The sequence below is a fragment of the Panthera uncia genome, assembly GCF_023721935.1.
Source record: "Panthera uncia isolate 11264 chromosome C1 unlocalized genomic scaffold, Puncia_PCG_1.0 HiC_scaffold_4, whole genome shotgun sequence".
Lineage (NCBI taxonomy): Eukaryota > Metazoa > Chordata > Mammalia > Carnivora > Felidae > Panthera > Panthera uncia.
This window is the reverse complement of record NW_026057585.1, coordinates 20,245,096-20,264,618: the sequence shown is the minus strand read 5'-3', so window position 1 is coordinate 20,264,618 and position 19,523 is coordinate 20,245,096. Positions and strand designations below refer to the sequence as shown.

Sequence of the window (19,523 nt, the reverse complement as noted above, 5' to 3'; positions counted from 1 at the left end):
ATCCAGAAGGATGCCCAAAAGCCTCTCCAGCCATGAAGGGACAGGTGTACTTTCCAAACCTCAGTTATGGCCTTTGTTACATAGCACTGGGCTATTGGTTATACACATCCCGAGGAGTCCATGAGCTTGGGGATTTTCTTGTAGAATCCAACTTTTTCTCATGCCATATTTACATATTATTTTTAGCATTTTGAAAGTTTCTTTTCCAAATTTTAATTCATAGTATCTATTATTGTACTTTTGTTGGATCTGCTAAGAGCAAAACCATGCATTAGATGCTGGGAAGGCAGAGGTTGATACAATGATGTACAAGAACTGCTCCCAAGCATTAAAGGAACTGATGGTCCAGTGGAGGAGGTAGACAAGTATGTATATAATACAAGGAAGTGGCTATTCCGGTTTCTTTTTGATTAACAAGCATTTTGCAAAGACTTGAGCTATGTGTGTTCAAGGCTAAAGCAGTCATTTTAAAAATAGCTTAAAAAAATAATTTCACTGGATAGGGTGCTATGGGGTGGGAAGGGCATAAAATTGGTTATCATCACCTCCTATATAATAAAAACAAATTATTTGTCACGTTTTAACTGTGTCTGTGGTCCAGTGCAAGAGATTTACCACTTCGGATGAATTCCATACATTTGCATTTAAGTCTGAGGACTTTCCATTACCAGGCAGTTGAACCAAAGGATTGGTAACTTTTCTGAAACAAGAGGGAAAAATGATTTCTCTTGCTTTTAGTAGTATTCCTTTACTTTCCACTCAAGAAAATCATTTCAGAAAGTTGATATTTGTTGTTGAAAGAATTATTTTATGAGTATTTTATGAATAGAAAGTATAAAACTAAGAAGTAATGCTGTCTCCCTTTTAAAAAAATAGCTCACAAAAGATAGGACCTTTTCCTTTTTCTTGTGAGAGAAAAATTAGACCTTACTTTGGAATTTGCAACTATGTCTTAATGGAGAAAAAAATCAGTTCACATGATGTAGTGGTTACTTAGCCACTTCAAAGTCAAGAGTAAAATTTACTATTCTCTCTCTCCCCCTTTCTTTCTGCCTGCTTGTCTATTTCTCCCCTTTCTGTCTCTGTTGCCCTCCCTTTCTCTCTCTGGCTTTTTCTTTATTCTGAAATGAGCATTATTCTGAAATGCACATTACCTTGCAAAGATATCCTTTTGGACTGAAAACGAGGAAAAGCTTTAATTTTATCACCTTGGAAGTGTTTCAGTTTTCTGTGGCAGAGAGAGTAGCTTTAGCAATGAGAGCAAATGAAGGGGTTAAAACTGGACTTGGCTGGGTGTCAGTGAAACTTTTTTTCTGGCTCTGCTCCGGGTTTCCCCTTGAAGGGATTTCCCTCCGCCTCTGTGCCTCTGCAACAAGACCCTTTATAAAGAGCAGACTTTCTATTTCACTCCTCACTGAGCCTCACTGGCTTTAGGAGCTAAAGCCTCTTCCAGGGCATTTTCAGGTGGGACAGAAAGAAGAGTTTTGGGACCATCATGTTCTCATCACAGCGACAACTAAAAATGCCTAGGAAGATGTTTGTGATCTTTGGAGCTTCAAATATACTTTGCATGGTGTTTACAATTTGTAAGTTCTTCTCTTTGATCTGTTCCAAATGCTCACATTCCATTTCAGCCCTGATTTTGGCTTCAGTCAGTTTTGCTATGGTAATAAAGAAAGGCACTAGGATTTTTAAGCAGTGGAAAAACTTAATTTAACATAACATGTAATGTGCTATTGAGTATTGCTATGTACCATTGTATTGTCATAGTTGGAGCTGCAAATTGATGTTTTTCAGATATATTTTTCCAATGTCAAGTAAATAATTGGATTTATCTCTAGTAAGGTCTATCTCTTCAGTTTCCTGTACTTGATAATGATCTTAAGCTTAGCAAATAACAAAATAATTTTGATAAATGGGCATCAAGGTTGGAACTGACACTTCTCCAAGATTCTAACACCTTTGGCAGTGACTCCAATTATTTTTGGCTTCTTGCAGTTAGTTTAAAATTTAGGAAACAGATCAGCCAGACTGTATTTTGGACATTATACTAGGACAGAGGAGAAGGAGCAGAATACTAAACAAAGTTTGCTTTTCTCTTTTTTGCCTTCACAGCTCAAGCTTTTAAAATAGAGACCTTCCCTGAAAACAAAATTGTTGCTCAGATTGGTGATGTCGTTTCACTGACTTGCAGGACAACAGGCTGTGAGCCCCCATCTTTCTCTTGGAGAACCCATTTAGATAGTCCACTGAATGGGCAGGTGAGAAATGAGGGGTCCAATTCCACGCTGACCATGGATCCCGTTGGTTTCAGGAATGAATACTCTTACCTGTGCACAGCGATTTGCGGATCTGAGAAACGGGAAAAAGGGATTCAGGTGGAGATTTACTGTGAGTACTACAGAGAATCTTTGATTTTCTCTTAATTTTGCTTTAAGTTAAGTTTCTTTAATGGATAGTTTTAAAAGAAAAAAAAAATCAAAGGATATTCATGTACAGATTCTTGGCTAGAGGACATACTGCACCAAGAAAGTTAGAGGCAGCTGAATCTAGCTCTAGAAAAGGAACCCACACCTTGGTCTTTATTCTAACTGCCACAAACATAGTGACCATGGGTAAGACACAACCTCTGGGTTTTTCTTTTCTTAGCCATAAAATGAAGCTCTCTGAAGTTTTTTAATTGTATTTTTCAGCAATTTCTATTTGATTATATCCTCACATGTTTACTTGGTCATACATCCAAATGATTTATGAATTCCATTCTTCAGGGATTTTCCACTTTTTTATTCTTACACAATTTTGTGCTTAAAATCAGCTTAAGTAGGAGATCTATAATTTAGTAATAGGCTTCAGTACAAGTTTTCCCTTTGACTTAAGAAAAGTATCTGCAAACATTTCACTCCTTTGACTTTGGTATAGATAAATTTAGGAGGGTTGTTTTTGTTTTTGGTGCCATTAAGCCTTAATGCTCAACCACTCAACCTCAGGATAATTTGTGTAATGGATTAGAGTTATCTGATGCATGTTAATAAACACCCCTAGGTTGCCATTCTACCAAACTGCATCTCAGTCCATTCTCAATCCAGCGTATAAAGTTAGCAAGAGGAGTTAAAAGCCAACCTGAAATAAAAATCTTGCCTTTGGTTGCTGACGACTACTCTTTCAGAAAACCAAACCAAACCAAACCAAACCAAACCCTGGAAACCTTTATGGCCATCTCTTCATGAAGATCCCATCTGATTATCTTATAATTATTTTGGTTCCCTTCTGCTATGGCGGAGCTCAGTCTTGCCCAGTATCTGTAATTGATTCTTCAGTAAGCCCCATGTGTTGCTAATGTGGCCCAAGAAACTGTGCTTGGCCGGCTGCTTTCAATTATGCTGGTTGTACATGCATTGTTTGTGCAGCCTCCTGAGCTCCTTGAAAGGCCCCCTTATGTAAATACAGGGGAAAGTAACAAGTTCTTGTATTACCTGACAGCAAACCTTGTGGGTTACGGGCACATTTCTTACAGAACAGGAGGGATAGAAATTATTGGTGGAAAAATTAAAAATACTGGTTCTTCCACCCAGCAAAGCATTTCCGATTCCTTTGCCTTTGCTCTCAAGTATCAAATAGTTGAAGATTTAAAAAAGAGAAATAAAGACGCTTCTGGCTTTAATTATCTTTCTGGAGGTTTTTTTCCTTCAAAAATATCTGGCTCTCATTATGTTGAACAATCGTGTCTCCATTCCACATTTGATTGTAATATTCTCCAGAGCTGGGACCTTTGTGTCCTTATTACACAGAGTCCTGAATCCAGCCGATGTGTTACCATCATGACAGTTTGTAATGAAAAGGTAGCCCTTGCAAAGGAAGCAACAGCTGACTGAAATAGCACGTTCCCTTGGCACTGAAAGGTTCAAGTGGTGTGCTGGTTAGGATATTGAGTTAAGCATTTCAAGAGGCAAATCTGCCTTCCAGAATTTAAATACTAGACCTTCCTGGTGGATGAATTCTGGTCAGAGGCATTATTTTCAGAAGCCAATTATTTAACATTGCTCTTTTCCTTTCTTAGCATGTGTTGCTCAATAACTGTTCTTTGCCATGACATTCTGAGCCTCAGTTTTCTTATCTATAAAGTGGACTTATGTCTGCTCTAAGAGAATGTGGTATAATGTAAATCTTCAGTAGCAGTACAGAATAATAAAAGTACTGAGTTTAAATCCCAGACTTGCCATTTCTGAGCTGTGTGGCCTCAGGCAAGTTATGCAAATGTGCTAAGGCTATGTTTTCATACCTGTGAAATGTGGTCTCTATGTGTTAGAGTTAAAATAAAATCCTTTATATTTAATGACTAGCACAGTGATGGGCATATGTAAGTATTCAATAAACATCAATTTCTTCTCTCTTCTTTTACTCTAATAATATGCAACCCTTAGTACATGCAGGCTCACAGCTGAAGAACTCTAAAGGGTGATTGATTCTGATTCGTGAACCCACCCCAAACCATGAAAGGCTATTTAAACAATGAATTAAGACTGTATTAACAGAAACATTAGACTTGGTTTGCATTGCATTGAATCAAAGACATTATATTACATGAACAGAAAGCCTGCTCATGTGTATTTGTTTGACCTTTGCAGCTTTCCCTAAGGACCCAGAGATCCGTCTGAGTGGCCCCCTGGAAGTTGGGAAGCCAGTCACAGTCACATGCTTGGTCCCTGATGTTTATCCATTTGACAGGCTGGAGATGAATTTGCTGAAAGGCAACCATCTCTTACAGAATAAGGACTTTGTAGAACCTATGGAAAGAAAGTCCCTGGAAACCAAGAGTTTGGAGGTAACCTTCACTCCTACCAATGAAGATATTGGGAAAGCTCTTGTTTGCCAAGCAAAATTACACATTGATGAAATTGACTTTAAGCCCAAAGAAAGGGAGACTACGAAAAAACTGCAAGTCTACAGTAAGTACTTGGGTGATGTAGTCTCGTCTTTATGGGAATTCAGTCTTGGATGTATACAGCATTAAACTTAGCAGCTAAAGTCAGGAAGGCATTTGTTTATAGTTTTTACTCCATTTTTATTCATTGAGAGCACAATATTTGTCAACAGGATAATTCAATGAAAAGAGCATTGGATTTGGATTGAGAAGACTTCTGGCTCCATTAACTGTGTGAACTTGGGTTGCTTAATTTATTTATTTCCCAGTCTATCAAAGAGAGTAATAATACCACCTGGGTAGTATGTAGTAGGCTCAGAAGATAAAATGTTTTAAATTATAAGTTCTTGTAACATACCTTGAAATATTAAGTTATAGAGATTTTACAAGGTGAGCGCTTGTTCTGTGTGTGTGTGTGTGTGTGTGTGTGTGTGTGTACACACATATGCATGTGCTCACACATATATGCTTTGGGCAGGAGAGTGGAGATGATTACCTCCACATTCGCTGAAACTGTGGGGGACTTGAGGCAAGCTTGTAGTCCCAGAATTGTGTAGGAGTGGACTCACTGTACTCCGTTCTAGACCCAAATGCTGTATTTTTCTTTGGACACTACATTTAAAAGGAGTACTGCCAACTATAGCATGTTTAGCTGAAAGAGAATGAGAGGGGAAGGCATTTATCAATATTTTGAAAAGAGTAGTCAATACAGGGGATATTTTTCCTCGAGAATACAAAACTGGGAAAAGAGAGCTATCATTAAGTATTTGAAAGACATGTGGAAAAGGGATTTGATTTATTCTGTAACAGTGAAGGACTGAACTCTGGCCACTGCATGAAATTTACTTACAAAGAGGAAGGTTTCAGCTCAATTGTTCTAGTAACTAGAGCTGTTCCAAATCAAAAGGACTGCTTTTTAAGGCAGTGATTCCCTCAAGCAGAAGTGTTGACACCAACTTATATGAGCACTTGTCAAGTATTCTAAGATAGGACTGCTACCTTATCTGGGAGATTGAACCACATTATTCTAAGGGTCTTTCTTAATTTCTTAGTATCTAGGGCCCTCTGAAAACACCAAGCACCAAAAAAAGTACCTCAATCAGATTAGTCAGAAATTGGATCGACTGACTTTTGTGACCACACAGTACTAATTTTACACTAATTTGGCAGATTAAGTTTGTCAAATTTGTGAAAGCATGTAAATACAGACTTGCAGAGAAATACGTTATCCTTGTGGGATCAAGATGATGCCTAGCAGTTACTAATGTTGTGCCCTGCCTTTTCAGTCTCACCCAAGAACACAGTTATCTCTGTGAATCCCTCCACAAGGCTGCAGGAAGGTGGTTCTGTGACAATGACATGCTCCAGTGAAGGTCTACCAGCTCCACAGATTTTCTGGAGCAAAAAATTAGATAATGGGAATCTACAGCTCCTTTCTGGGAACTCAACTCTCACTTTAATTGCTATGAGGACAGAAGATTCTGGAATTTATGTGTGTGAAGGAGTCAATCAAGTTGGGAAAAATGGAAAAGAGGTGGAATTAATTGTTCAAGGTAAGTAATCTGTGAAAAATGAATGGTAAATGTGCCTTGATTGGGGTTTGTGCAATAGTGAAACAGCTTCAATGCCAAAATCGCTTCCTTAGGTTTTATTGATGACCCATCTGATGTCATGTACTTTAGCACAATTGTATGTTCATCTTGCTCAGACTTCTCAGAAGTCTTTCCTCCCATGGCTCTGCTTTTCTGATTCTTTTCCATCTCTCACCATTCCTTCCCTGCTTCCTTCTTTGGCTTTCTCTTTTCCTCCCGCCCCTTGAATATTAGTATTCTCAGGTTACCACATCTGTCCTCATCTCTACTCACTCTGGACTCTTAGTATTTGGGCCACCATACTCTGCTTACTCCTAAATTCATGTTGCCATTCCATATCACCAAATCCTGTCCATTCTTCTTCAGAATAATCCTTAGAATTTGAGCTCTTTTTTTTTTTCAACCCTCTTGCCATTGCCTTAATTTATCACCTCTGACTTGGACTCTTGCAAGATGTTTTTAAATAACGGCATTCATTGAACACCAGCTGTATGCTAGACGCTTTACATATGTTAGCTATAATCTTCAAAAATTAACTAAACAGTAGGTATTTTATACTCATTTTATAGATGAGAGCATATTGTCTCATAGAAATTAATAGAGGCTCCTACAGATCATACACCTGATATTTGCTGGGAATTCTACTTTCCACTTTATCTATGTTGTCTTCATAGCCTTTACCACTACCTTATGAGGTGAATAAAAACTGGGGTTAAGCATAGTTCATAATTTGCCTAGGTCAGATCACTCGCTAGTGGCATTGACTGTGATTTTAATACAAGCCCATTTTAATCTAAAACTCCATGACTTTTCAACTAAATAGCTAAATTGTCTTCAGATGGTCATCCTGCTATCATTCTGACCTCAAGACAATCAATCCTGTGCAATGCTACCAGAGTATATACCTCAAACAAAAAAAGTGCTCATTATATATGACTTCAACCAAGCCCTAATTGCATGTAAATTAAAATTCACATTTAAAATAAAACTCTTTATAATCTGGTCAGAAACTACCTTTATAGCTTCGGTGGTGTCCATGTTGTTCCTTCTGCCTGGAGCACCATTCCTTCACCTGGCAAAGTCATAGCCATTCTCCAAGACAAAGTTCATGTCAGCCTTCCAATTCCAGATTGTGTTAGGCAAATCTGGCTATTCCTCCCTTTTTCTACATTCAACACTTCTTATCGAAGTTTATGTACCTCTGTTAGGTCAGCATACATTAATTAAGAGCCCTTGTCCAAGAATCCAAGAATTGTGCTTGGTGCTGTGGGGGCAGACATGAAAAAGTTATGGCGGCCCTTGAAGAGCTTATAATGTAGGGAGGAAAGGCAGGCATGTAAGTGATAATTTAAACATACTTTAGTAAGAGCCAAAATAATGTATTTATTTAAATGTGGCTTTCCATTAAACTTTAAGTCAAGAATCGTGTGCATGTGTGTGTGTATTTTAATATTTGGGTGTCTGCCACAAAATAGGTGCCCAGTATATGCCAGTTGCATAAACTATAAACATGAACAACACAAAATTTTAAAATATGAAAATATGATCTAAACGTGATGATTAAAAAAATAAAATTGGAACTCACCATCAATAGATTAACTCAGTTGGGTGTTAGGTTACCATTCTCAAGAGACCAAGAAAGTATTACACTAATAAAATCATATGCAACTAATCACCCATCCTGAGAAAATTCCACCCGTAATAAATTAGATCCCATTTCAGCATAAAAAGAAAATGCCCTGTGGGGTTAGGGAGGGTTGTTTTGAATTTTGCAACACAGGATACTAACCACCTTAAGTACTGAAGAGAGAATCGAACTTTGAAAAGACCTTTCAGTGACCTAAGAACTACTCCACAGGGGAAAAGTGTTCGCCTGGTAATATACGCAGCCACTGGAAAAAAAATGGTCTGAGAACACTTCACAGGCAGGAAGTGGGTCTATTTTCAAGTTCCCTTTTCTCACACTAGCATATGAGGAATTCAGAAACTCTGCTTACTGTTCTCGGTGATCTTTTTCAAAATCTAATAGCATATCAGTGTATTGAGGTAATTTGAGGAAAGCCTTCTTTGGAAGATACTACAATGTCACAGTGAGACAAACCGAACAGAAGAATAACTTCTCTTGGCACAGATGAGAACCTTGCAAAATGTGGTGTATTTGGATGACTTCTATGTTGAGAATTCTTTCCTCCCTCTCCAGTCTGCTACTTACAGGAACAATTTTAGTGATTTTCTGTGGAGTCTCAACTGTCACTCTCGGGATTGTCCAAACACTCCCAGTTTCTTCAGGGAACAGGGAGTGGAGATTTGAAATTCCCTTTCTCCCCAGACAGGAAGGATCCCAACGCAGACTGTGTGTCCGGCAGGGATAGGACTGGCAGCCAAAGAGCTTTTCTGGATATTTGAGACTTAGGACTCTGTCCTCCGATCTCAGTTTTCAACCCCTGAATTAATTCAAAGTAGTTTTGTATTTCATCAAACAAATTCTAGAGGTGGTTTGTGTGTCATTTTCATGTTTAGATTTTGGCTTTGCTCTCAATGTGATTCTGTGTGCTTTCAATGGTATAACTATATTGTTGGCACAGAAACTCTAAGCACAGGTCCATTATGGGTATGGCATCTAATCAGAAGACATATTTTTGTAGCTGCTTTCACAACCTCTCTTAGATCTTGTTTTATCTCCTCGTGAGGATGATTTGATTCAGTTGTTGAAGCAACTGAAAAGCTAGGGTCTCAAGTCAGACCCACCTGGCTTCAAGTCCTAGTTTTGCCACTGCAAACTAGATAAAGTTATCTAGCATTTCTGAGCCTAGGTTTCCTTAAGGAGAAAGAGGAGGAGGAAGAGGACGAGGAGGAGGAAGAGGATGGGAGAAAGAAGAGGAAAAGAAAGAGAAGAAGCAAGAGGAAGTGAAAGAGAAGAATTAACGGTAGCATTTCATGAAGTTGTGAGGATTAAATGAGATAATATATGCAGAGTGGCTTACACAATGCTTATACACTAGAACCTCTTAAATTATTTGAGCCGTTGTCCACTACTGCAGGGATGTGATAAACTACAATTGAGCAGAGACTGAATTAGTGTCGTGAAAAGATGTCAGCTTCTGTGCTAACAAGTCTTAATCCACATTCATTCTGTTAAATGAATGACTCAATGAACTCTTGTGGGTTCATTCTTTAAAAATGCCTTTCAGGATCGTCCCAAGGTACAAAGGAGTGATATTTTCTTGCACAGGTGTTAGCTGTAAAGAGATGAGAAAAAAAGACCATATATTGGAATGTGGTGAAGGAAGAAAAGAATCTTACCTTCTTTTTGTCTTGTTCTTTTTCCTCCAGAGAAACCATTCACTGTTGAGATCTCCCCCGGGCCCCAGATTGTTGCTCAGATTGGTGACTCAGTTGTGTTGACATGTGGTGTCACAGGCTGTGAGTCCCCATCTTTCACTTGGAGAACCCAGGTAGACAGGCCTCTGAGTGGGAAGGTGAAGACTGAAGGGAGCAAGTCCACGCTGACCCTGAGCCCTGTGGGTTTTGAGAATGAACATTCTTATCTGTGCACTGTAACCTGTGGCCGTAAGAAAGTGGAAAAGGGAATTAAAGTGGACCTCTACTGTAAGTGGTTTTCAGAATTGTTTGCTGTTTTTTTCCCCCTCAATTCTATTGAAAGAAACAGAATGCAAGTATGATAAACAATGCGATCCATGTGTTTAGAAAGGGAACTTAGCATTGTGAATTGTTCCTAAATCTCTGGACCGGAATTTTTGATGCAACCTAATTGCCTAAATCCTAAGTATATATTATGCATGTACACAGTATCCACAGTCCTTACTTTGTGTTTTGTCAATACTCTGTCGTCATGCACTTGAACACACTCCACGTTCACTGCTTCCCATCGCCTCTGTGTATAGGGGGTATTCCAGAGGTGATAGTGAGCAAGGAGAGGAGTCAAGTCCCATTCAGATGACTGCCCAGCTCTTTGAACAGAGAGTGAGGCCCAAGCCTACTGTTTTGAAGGCACATTTGGAAAGTTGATTGGCAGGATGGGAAAAAATGAGGCAGTGGGGAGCAAGACAAAGCCAAAAATGAAAATAGGTAGTAATATTGGCCATAGGGAATGGCCCGTGGCAGCAGCTCAGACGAAAAGCAGAGCCAGGACTTAGCACGAGATCTTAATACTGATTTACACTACATACACCCACCATACTCTTTCTTGCTGTTCCTGTCACCTTAATGAAGAGCCTCTACAACCTCGAACCTCTATGAATTTGACATTGCTAGAATTCTTCATTGTATAATGAATGAGGGACAAAATATTCAAAGTGCTCTGAAAATTGATTACGTTGAGAGAGTTATTCTGGCTTGTGTTATTCAGCAGAATTCAAGAGAAAAATAGAACATTCTCTACCAGAAAACCTGCCCAAACTTGTGTTACCTATCAGGATTTTGTTCAGCATGAGTTAGAGTATGTCTGTAAAGGGATTTGAATGTCTCAAAATAAGGGTGAATTTTGTTGTGTTATCATATTACGTGGAGTCCAAGATCTGCTGATGTAGGCACATTCCCAGCAGAAATGAGAACCAGCAGTACAGTCTTACTGCAATATGGAAATAGGTGAGAATGTATCACTTTAACAACATTTTGCGTAAGAAAAAAACTTTTTAGCATTACTCTTGCTCTTGCTATTTTAGTCTTATTTTTATTGGTTGGCCTAAGATGCATTATACATATTATTCAGAATGTAAAGCTCATAGTTTTTTGTTAACTGCAAGTATTGCCTGAGAAATACTTAAAATTTGGTATCTAAACTTGGCCATTGGAAATGAAAATGTCTAAATTGAGAACTGCACTGTGGGTCTTATTTGATACCCAGAGGCTTCACAACTCTCTGGGTTTCAAGCTCAGAGAGATGTGGGTTCTGATCTCAACTCAGTGACTTAACATAGATATGATGCCTAATGATGGTCTCTGAGCTTCTATCAGGTTTGTAAGTTTTCCTAGCTGTAAAATAAGTTCTCTGTAAGTTTTCCCACCTGTAAAATATGTTCACTAATACCTATTTTATCAGGCTGTTTTGAAGACTGAGATAATAAATATTAAGGGATTAACCCATAGTTAACATTCAATACAGCACGGGAAATAAACATTTAAAATACATAGCTAGAAATAAGATGGTGGAAACTCATGTTCCTTGAAAAAGATCAGTCCAGGGCTGTCAGAAAGACTGCATCACTAAGAAGAGAAAATTAGGAAGTATATTTATTTCTTGATTAGTTCAAGTGCTAAGTATTTTTGTTTATATTTAATATCACAAATGTTTATACTCGATGGCATTATTTATACATTGGTGATCACTCTACCCCACGTGAGTTAAAAATGTCATTTTGAGACCCTTGCATTTAATAGTTACATTTTTCCTTTGAATGTCACATATAAACATCCTTTTTCTATGATATTTGCAGCATTCCCTAGAGATCCAGAGATTGAGATGAGTGGTCTGCCAGTGAATGGAAACCCAGTGACTGTAAGCTGCCGGGTTCCTAATGTGTATCCTTCTGACCGGCTGGAGATTGAATTACTTAAGGGGGAGAGTATTATAGGGAATAAAAATTTTCTGGAGAACATCGACAAGAAGTATCTAGAGACTGAGAGTTTGGACATGACCTTCATCCCCACCACTGAAGATACTGGAACAGTTCTTGTTTGTCTGGCTAAGTTACATATTGATGAAATGGAATTTGAACCCAAACAAAGGCAGAGTACACAGACACTTTATGTTAATGGTAAGTACATGTGTGATGTATCCGCACCTGAATATGGGCTTCTTATCACGTTTGCCGGGGAATAGTTAACATGAGGTTAATAGTTGAAACCTCTGTGGAAAAAAAAATAACTGGAAAAGAAATTTTAAAATAATTATAACAAACCACTCCCAACACTTAAGACAGCAATCATTTTTTATCTTATGATTCTATGAGCTGGCAATTCGAGAAAGTTTCATCTGCTCACTGTGGTACCAGATGAACTCACTCATGCATTTTCAGTCATTGGCAGGTCAGCAGGGCATGGCTGGTCCCAGATGGACTCACTCATATATCTGGGGCCTCTCTGGGGGTTCTGGGCCTCCCTTTCTCCACATGCTGTTTCATCCTGAAGGAAAGGAGCACAGGCTTAGTCACCACAGTGCAGCATTTTGAAAGAGTGATAAAGAAAGGAGGCCTTTGAGACTCAAGCCTAGAAGTCCTATGGTGTTACTTCTTCCATGTTACATTGGTCAGAGTGAGTCACAAGGCCAGCCAGGTTCAAGGGGTGGAGAAATAAACACCTTCTCGTAGGAGAGTCAGATAATTTTTGGTCATGTTTAACGTACATAAATGTTGATACACACTATCAGTGATCATCCATTCTTAGGTAGTCAGGGACTTTCTACAGAACTTATTTCTATTAGAAAATACCCATGCTGGGTTCATATTCTACTCTCTATCATTCTATACTTGCTTAAGTAAACGGGGACAGAAATCCGCCTTTGGTAAGGGTATCAACATTAATAAACTGTTCCAATCCATTGAACCATAGCTCAGTTTTGCCACATTATTAAAACTTTTTTGGAGCTCAGGGTATAAAGGGTCAAGCTGACAAGTGTTCCTGCCTTTTCAGTTGCCCCCAGGGATACAACCATCTTAGTCAGCCCCTCCTCCATCCTGGAGGAAGGTAGTTCTGTGAATATGACATGCTCCAGCAATGGCCTTCCAGCTCCAAAAATCCTCTGGAGCAGGCAGCTAAACAATGGGCATCTACAGCCTCTTTCTGAAAATTCAACCCTCACCTTAACTTCTACAAAAATGGAAGACTCTGGTGTTTATGTGTGTGAAGGGATTAACCAGGCTGGAATAGACAGAAAAGAAGTCGAATTAATTATCCAAGGTAAGTAAAACGTGATTAATGAGTTATTTTCACTAGTATTATTTTGGTTGTCACCGGTTTTCAACAAAGCCCTCTCTGAAACCAACACTTTTACTAAAAACATATATTGAGGGTTTTGAAGAGCCCATGGTGTTTTCTATGCTTGGAAAGTTCCTGGAATGGAACTTCCTCATAAACAATTCCACGTCAGTTATCCTAAAATTCTTTTAACCTCCAGCGGAATGCTGGCTGTGGGAACGGTGCCAGGAGTTTCTAATGCCGGCACCGGTTATGGTGTGAAATAAGGGTAGGAAGAGGTATGTATGTATTTGGAAATTAGCTAAGGTTAACGCCACCATATGTACTGAATTGGACTCTGAGTGGTAATCTCACAAGGCACATACTAGTATTTGCTTAGAAGCCCAAGAAGGCACGTAAGCCTTTTGTAAATTTTGAGGTTGAGTAGCAGTGACCATGCCCTCTGGTTCATCAACTTTGGGCATACAAGTTCCTTTTTTTTTTTTTTCCTTCCTGGAGCTGTCATTTCCTGTCTTATTCCTTGGTATTATTTTCACTAAGGCATTAGTGACTTTCTTGTTACCTCATCTCGGTGATCATTTGTATTTTAAAGAAACGACCTTGGAAGGAAGGGCAATGCACAACTTTAAAAAAAGTCTTTAGGATAGATGTCATGGTACTATAGCTCTTGTCGGGGAAAGAATCTCAAATCAAGTCACAAAAATAGATGGAAATCTCACTTATAAAATGGTGATATGATACCTTCTTCCATGGGCTGTGTATTAATAGCGATGATGTACTTTAAATACTTAGCCCAGTGCCTGGCACTTAGTGAATAATAGTCGTGGTTGTTAGAATAGTAATAAAGCCATCTCTGTACAACTTGATCCAGGAAAATCCAACCCAAACTCAGAAGCCTGTAAAGACTTTTGTACTTCAAGGAAAAACTGCACAACATTGTGACAAAAAAAATTTTTTTTCACGTTTGAATTCTGTTGCTGTTTATCAAACACCATTTTTTGACTAGTCTGGGTAAAGAATTAGATTTAGAGACATGAGAGAAGTATAGACACGTATTCTCTCGTTAAAAACATGGCTATTTATGTGGGCACCTGGGTGGCTTAGTAGGTTAAAGGTCTGACTTTGGCTGAGGTTGTGATCTCGAGGGTCGTGGGTTCAAGCCCTGCGTCAGACTCTGTGCTGACAGCTCAGGGCCTGGAGCCTGCTTTGGTTTCTGTGTCTCCCTCTCTCTCTGCCCCTCCCCTGCTTGCACTCTGCCTCTCTGTCTCAAAAATAAACATCCAAAATAAATAAATTAAAGACACGGTCATTTACAAAAAAAAACAGTCAATGCTTGACTTCTTTGCTTGCCTCTGTAAACACTTAATGCAAACAGTAAGCACAAATAGTTCCTTGACAGCTAATTGTTGCTGTCATTAAATTAATATGGAATTGGTTTATATTTCACCCAGTCAGAGGTGCATTTTAAATTCTCTTTACAGTTGCTCCGAAAGACATACAACTTACAGCTTTTCCTTCTGAGAGTGTCAAGGAAGGAGACACTGTTATTATCTCCTGTACATGTGGAAATGTTCCCAAAACTTGGATAATCCTGAAGAAAAAAGCAGAGATGGGAGACACAGTGCTACAGTCCAGAGATGGTGCATATACCATCCACAAGGTCCAGTTAGAGGACGCTGGAGTGTACGAATGTGAATCTAAAAATGAGGTTGGCTTGCAATTAAGAAGTTTAACCCTTGATGTTAAAGGTTAGTTAGAGTTTTGTTTTTATTTTTTGATTATTTTTTACAGTTGTCAGAGGTTAGATGGATTGTAAAGATTTTCTAGGATTAGGTGAATGAGTTGGCAAAATGGACCTGAATTCCATGTTGATTGTGGTTATTGCTCAGTGTTTCCTAAAATAATCATGCACAGCTGCCCTATCCTATGGAGTTTAGCCAGGAAGTTGACATTAGTCATTAGTGAGTACAGAATTCCCATTTGCTTTTCTGAGAGTTGACAATTCATCATTGGTCTCTGAAGTCTTGCGTTTCCTAAGCATTTAAACATACTTCTAAAGCCTTTCCCTGGAGGTTATAAGGAAACTAAAGAAGTAGGATTGGCACATGGAAGACGAAAGTTTCTATCCAGATTGTCACTCCTATCACAAGAGAACGCTATTCTCTGGACATGGAGTAACTGTGTATTTTCTGGATTGACTCCCTTCAAGATAACAATTAAGAGTGCCAATCTTGATGCTGAACAACATAAGAGAATCTCTAGACTATAGAATTGCCTTCCTAAAGATCCAAGCCCTTGTCCATCCTACCGTATTCTGATAGTGGGTGGGGGTGCAGAGCAACAGCCTCAGCCGAGAAACTTCGGGGGCCCTTCCATTTCCTACCCCCTCTTGTGAATGTCTGGTAGGATCTGCTGATCTTATTGGTGAAAGCAGAATATGTTAGCCTGTACTAATTAGTCTCCATGCCTTGTGTGCTAATGAGTTCTCACTGTGTGTTGGGAGCCAGACTTGGAGCAAACAAATGCAAGTCTTGGAGCCTGTGGCACTTGGCTATCAGTTTGCAACCACGGGTCAGTGTGAAGAAAATTTGAACTTATGTCAGAAAATGGGTAAAATTGTTGCTCATCTGGCCAAATTTCTCGACATTTCAAGGCTTACCATATGTTTTCTGTTGTCACAGTACCATAACAATACATCTATCTAGAAGTGTTAAAGAATGGGAAAATACCATGATTACCTGTAAAACTTATAGTCATCCACCTGCAGTGATTATCCTGAAAAGAGTTGATCTGGCCAAAGAAATTACCATGTGCTCAAAGAATGGAACATTTGCCTTGTGTCATGTCACTCAAAATGACACGGGGGTGTATGTAATCAGTGCTTCTAATGAGGTTGGGGATGATTCTGGATGGATTGAGATCTCAGTTATGAGTAGGATGAAGTCCACTCATTCCTATTTCTTTTAATCTTTGATGCCTCTAGTCCACTTTTAATTAAGCCTAGCCCTGGAAACTTAGACTCCTAACATTTTTGTGATTCTGTTTGTAGTTAATGATTCTCTTTTAAAGACATATCAAAGCCCTTTCTCTACTTTTTAACTCTCTCTCACACCTTGTCTTTTCTAATTGTTTTATTAAATTAGTGACTTACATATTTGCCATTTTTCACTCATTACTTACATGAACTATCCAAGCACTTTAGGCACTCAGCTAAGAAATTCAGGCCCCCAAACTATGGTTTAAAGTAACTGCAAATGAATGAAGACAAAAATTTGACATTTTTCCTTGGTATTTGAATTAGCTTACCTTTCTGTGTAGCTGCATTTTAAAATTAATTTTGTTTTGTCTTGTTTTGGCTTGAATGTATTCCAGTGATATAGGAATGGTTGGGAGTCTTTAGGATTTTCAGTGTTTATACAGCTAATGAAAATAGTGTTTGAAGGTTGCCCTGGTAACCGACTCAACAGCAAATTTGTGTTTGACTGCAGATGTCTCAAGGAAAAACTAAAAGCAAAAGATAGTATTTATTAAGTTGAAAAGAAAGCAATAGGAGTATAAATACCATTGTCCATCATATTGTCAATATTGATGCCTAACCATAGTTATGATGGACATCCCATTAAAATATTACACTTTGACTAGTTCTACTCTAATAGGGAAAAGTAGAAAAATGAGGCAGTTATCATTATATTTAGGGCTAAGTGCTTTTATCATCAATAATTTGAAAAGATCAACTTCCCATCATCTGATTATCATGATCCTGTTTTACTTAGTTGACCTCCAGTGATTAGAAACTTCTAGAAGGAATGTAGTAATCGCCAAAGTCAGATTTCTTCAAAGACAGAAAACATACATGCTACTTTCAGAAATTTAATACTTGTGGGGTCATATGATTCCGGGCAAACATTAGTATAGATAGAGATGAGCCTGTAGTAAATGCCACTCTATCTTTCTCAGATGTTCTTATAAGGTTAAGTGTTAAATAGTATTGCAGTGATCACATGATTTTTAGATTAGAAAGTAGTAATTTTTGCTTTTGTAAACTATTACCTTCCGTACCCAGTTACAACGCAATGACAAAGTGACAGCATGTAGAAAGAAATGCATTATTATTCAAAAAATATTTATTGGGTATCAACTACTCCAAGCAATGAGTCATTTACTACCTATTCAGTGGTGGACCAAAAAGAAATTGATAGGTGGTCTTATGTAACCTATAGACCAAAGTTAATAGATAATCATATAAATAAATGTATAATTACAAGCAGTGATAAGAACTATGAGAAGGAAATTGCAATGAGTTGTAAAAGTATATCAGGGTTCCTAATTTAAGCTGGGGAAGATGTGGGTCAAAGAATGCTCTGAGTAAGTAACATTCAAACTAAAATATACTATCCAAAAAACTTAAGTTTATCAAGAGATGATATAAATGCTGAAGATGAATAACATATATTAAGATGTCCTACTTCAGAGATACAAAACATAAAGTTTTTTATATATCTCTGGAAGAGCCATCAGCAAGAATTTTTTTTTTTACTATCGTATATGCTGTTTGACTATAATGATTACACTTTAGATGTTACAAAGATTTTTCTTGGAGAACTGGTTAATTATTTCAGTTCATGGTCATCAGAGTCCTAGTTCTTCAATAGATTTTTGCATTTTCCAAAGCAAACACTCCTCTCCAATTCTTGCTTTTGTAAAAGAGTCCTAGAATGTCATGCTCTTGTTTCCATTCTACAATTGAACCTGATTCTATTTGGACGCAACAACTGTCGTCTTAGACCCATCATGGCCATAGCAACAGCCAACAGGATAATTGAAAGAAGTGTGTATTTGGTTCCTGTTAGCCCTTATCACTGCTTTGATTCATTCCTATTAAGAGAACTAGTTGTACTGTTAGAATAAAATATGTAACTATTACTATCAAAAAATCTTTTTGTACTAGACATTAATTACATCCATTTTGTTATTTTCCAGGAAGAGGAAATTACCAGGACTATTTTTCTCCTGAACTTCTCGTGCTCTATTGTTCATCTTCCTTAATAATACCAGCCATTGGAATGATCATTTACTTTGCTAGAAGAGCCAACATGAAAGGGTCATACAGTCTTGTAGAAGCACAGAAATCAAAGGTGTAGCTAATGTTTGAAATGTTCAACCAGAGCCACTATTTATCAGTCCACATTCTTAATACTGCTCATCATTCCATGAGAAAAACAACAAGCTCAGAGTCCAGACTTCCCTGAATGTAGTGACTTCTTGGAAAGAAATGGCTTCTTGTGCCCCATGCTGTGAGCAAGAAGCCAGAGGAAAACTTTCTGCCTAAAAAATAGGCACTACCATTGAGATGTGTTGACTGGAGTAGTTCCTTGATGTGTATATACAACAACATGATGTGTACATATGTAAAATAAAATTATACCATAGCAAGATGGCTTGGAATAGCAGCCCTCTGTAGTCATATCTTCAGAGTAATTTAATAGTGTTGCCTGGGCTGATTGTTATAACTGAATGCATCTTAAGAAAATTTAACATTGACTGGCAGCTGACCTATGTCACCTTTTTAATATTTTCTTTTCCTTAACAAAATTTTATTTCCATAAAGTTGATTGATAATAATTTCATGTTTTGTAAAGATGCCAAGCTTTTATCTTTTTATAGGCAAATGATAAATCAGGAGGGCAGTGGGTTCACTTTCAGGTACTAAACACTTCAACCTATGGTATAATGGTTGACTGGATTTCTCTGGATGGTACTTGCATGGTACGGAAATGTTTTAGGATGTTTGTTTATCAGACTCTTGTGTAACTTTTCTGATGTGGTCTAAAAATGCAACGTCTTTTGATTTTCTTTTGTAAATGTTTAGAATTTTTTTTTGTACAGTAAAGTGATATCTGGAATTGGAAGAATTGCGTGTTTATTTACTGTAAATTGTCACGTTTAATCATGGTGTTTAAAATGCCAAGTTCCACGGGGCGCCTGGGTGGTGCAGTCGGGTAGGCGTCCGACTTCATCCAGGTCACGATCTCACGGTCCGTGAGTTCGAGCCCCGCGTCAGGCTCTGGGCTGAT

At 38.2% G+C, this 19,523-nt stretch overlaps 1 protein-coding gene across 2 annotated transcripts; it reads left to right on the top strand.

Annotated features, from left to right (window-relative positions):
• The first annotated feature begins 1,389 nt into the window (after positions 1-1,389).
• Positions 1,390-19,361, top strand: VCAM1 (vascular cell adhesion molecule 1). Of its 2 annotated transcripts, XM_049616716.1 has the most exons (9): positions 1,390-1,586; positions 2,116-2,391; positions 4,626-4,946; positions 6,208-6,474; positions 9,847-10,122; positions 11,970-12,290; positions 13,165-13,431; positions 14,931-15,197; positions 18,430-19,361. In XM_049616716.1, the coding sequence occupies exons 1-9, from the start codon at positions 1,496-1,498 to the stop codon at positions 18,588-18,590; spliced, it is 2,247 nt and encodes a 748-aa protein (XP_049472673.1). In that variant the 5' UTR covers positions 1,390-1,495; the 3' UTR covers positions 18,591-19,361. The 2 variants fall into 2 exon arrangements, with proteins under 2 accessions (XP_049472673.1, XP_049472674.1); XM_049616717.1 differs by lacking the exon at positions 14,931-15,197 and having other exon boundaries at positions 1,391-1,586.
• The last annotated feature ends 162 nt before the right edge of the window (positions 19,362-19,523 follow it).

Excerpts from the sequence above, each read along its gene's own strand:
- VCAM1 (XM_049616716.1), top strand. The coding sequence starts at position 1,496 with ATGTTCTCATCACAGCGACAACTAAAAATGCCTAGGAAGATGTTTGTG. Across the intron at positions 2,392-4,625 it reads GATTCAGGTGGAGATTTACT|CTTTCCCTAAGGACCCAGAG; the intron begins GTGAGTACTACA and ends TGACCTTTGCAG. Across the intron at positions 4,947-6,207 it reads GAAAAAACTGCAAGTCTACA|TCTCACCCAAGAACACAGTT; the intron begins GTAAGTACTTGG and ends CTGCCTTTTCAG.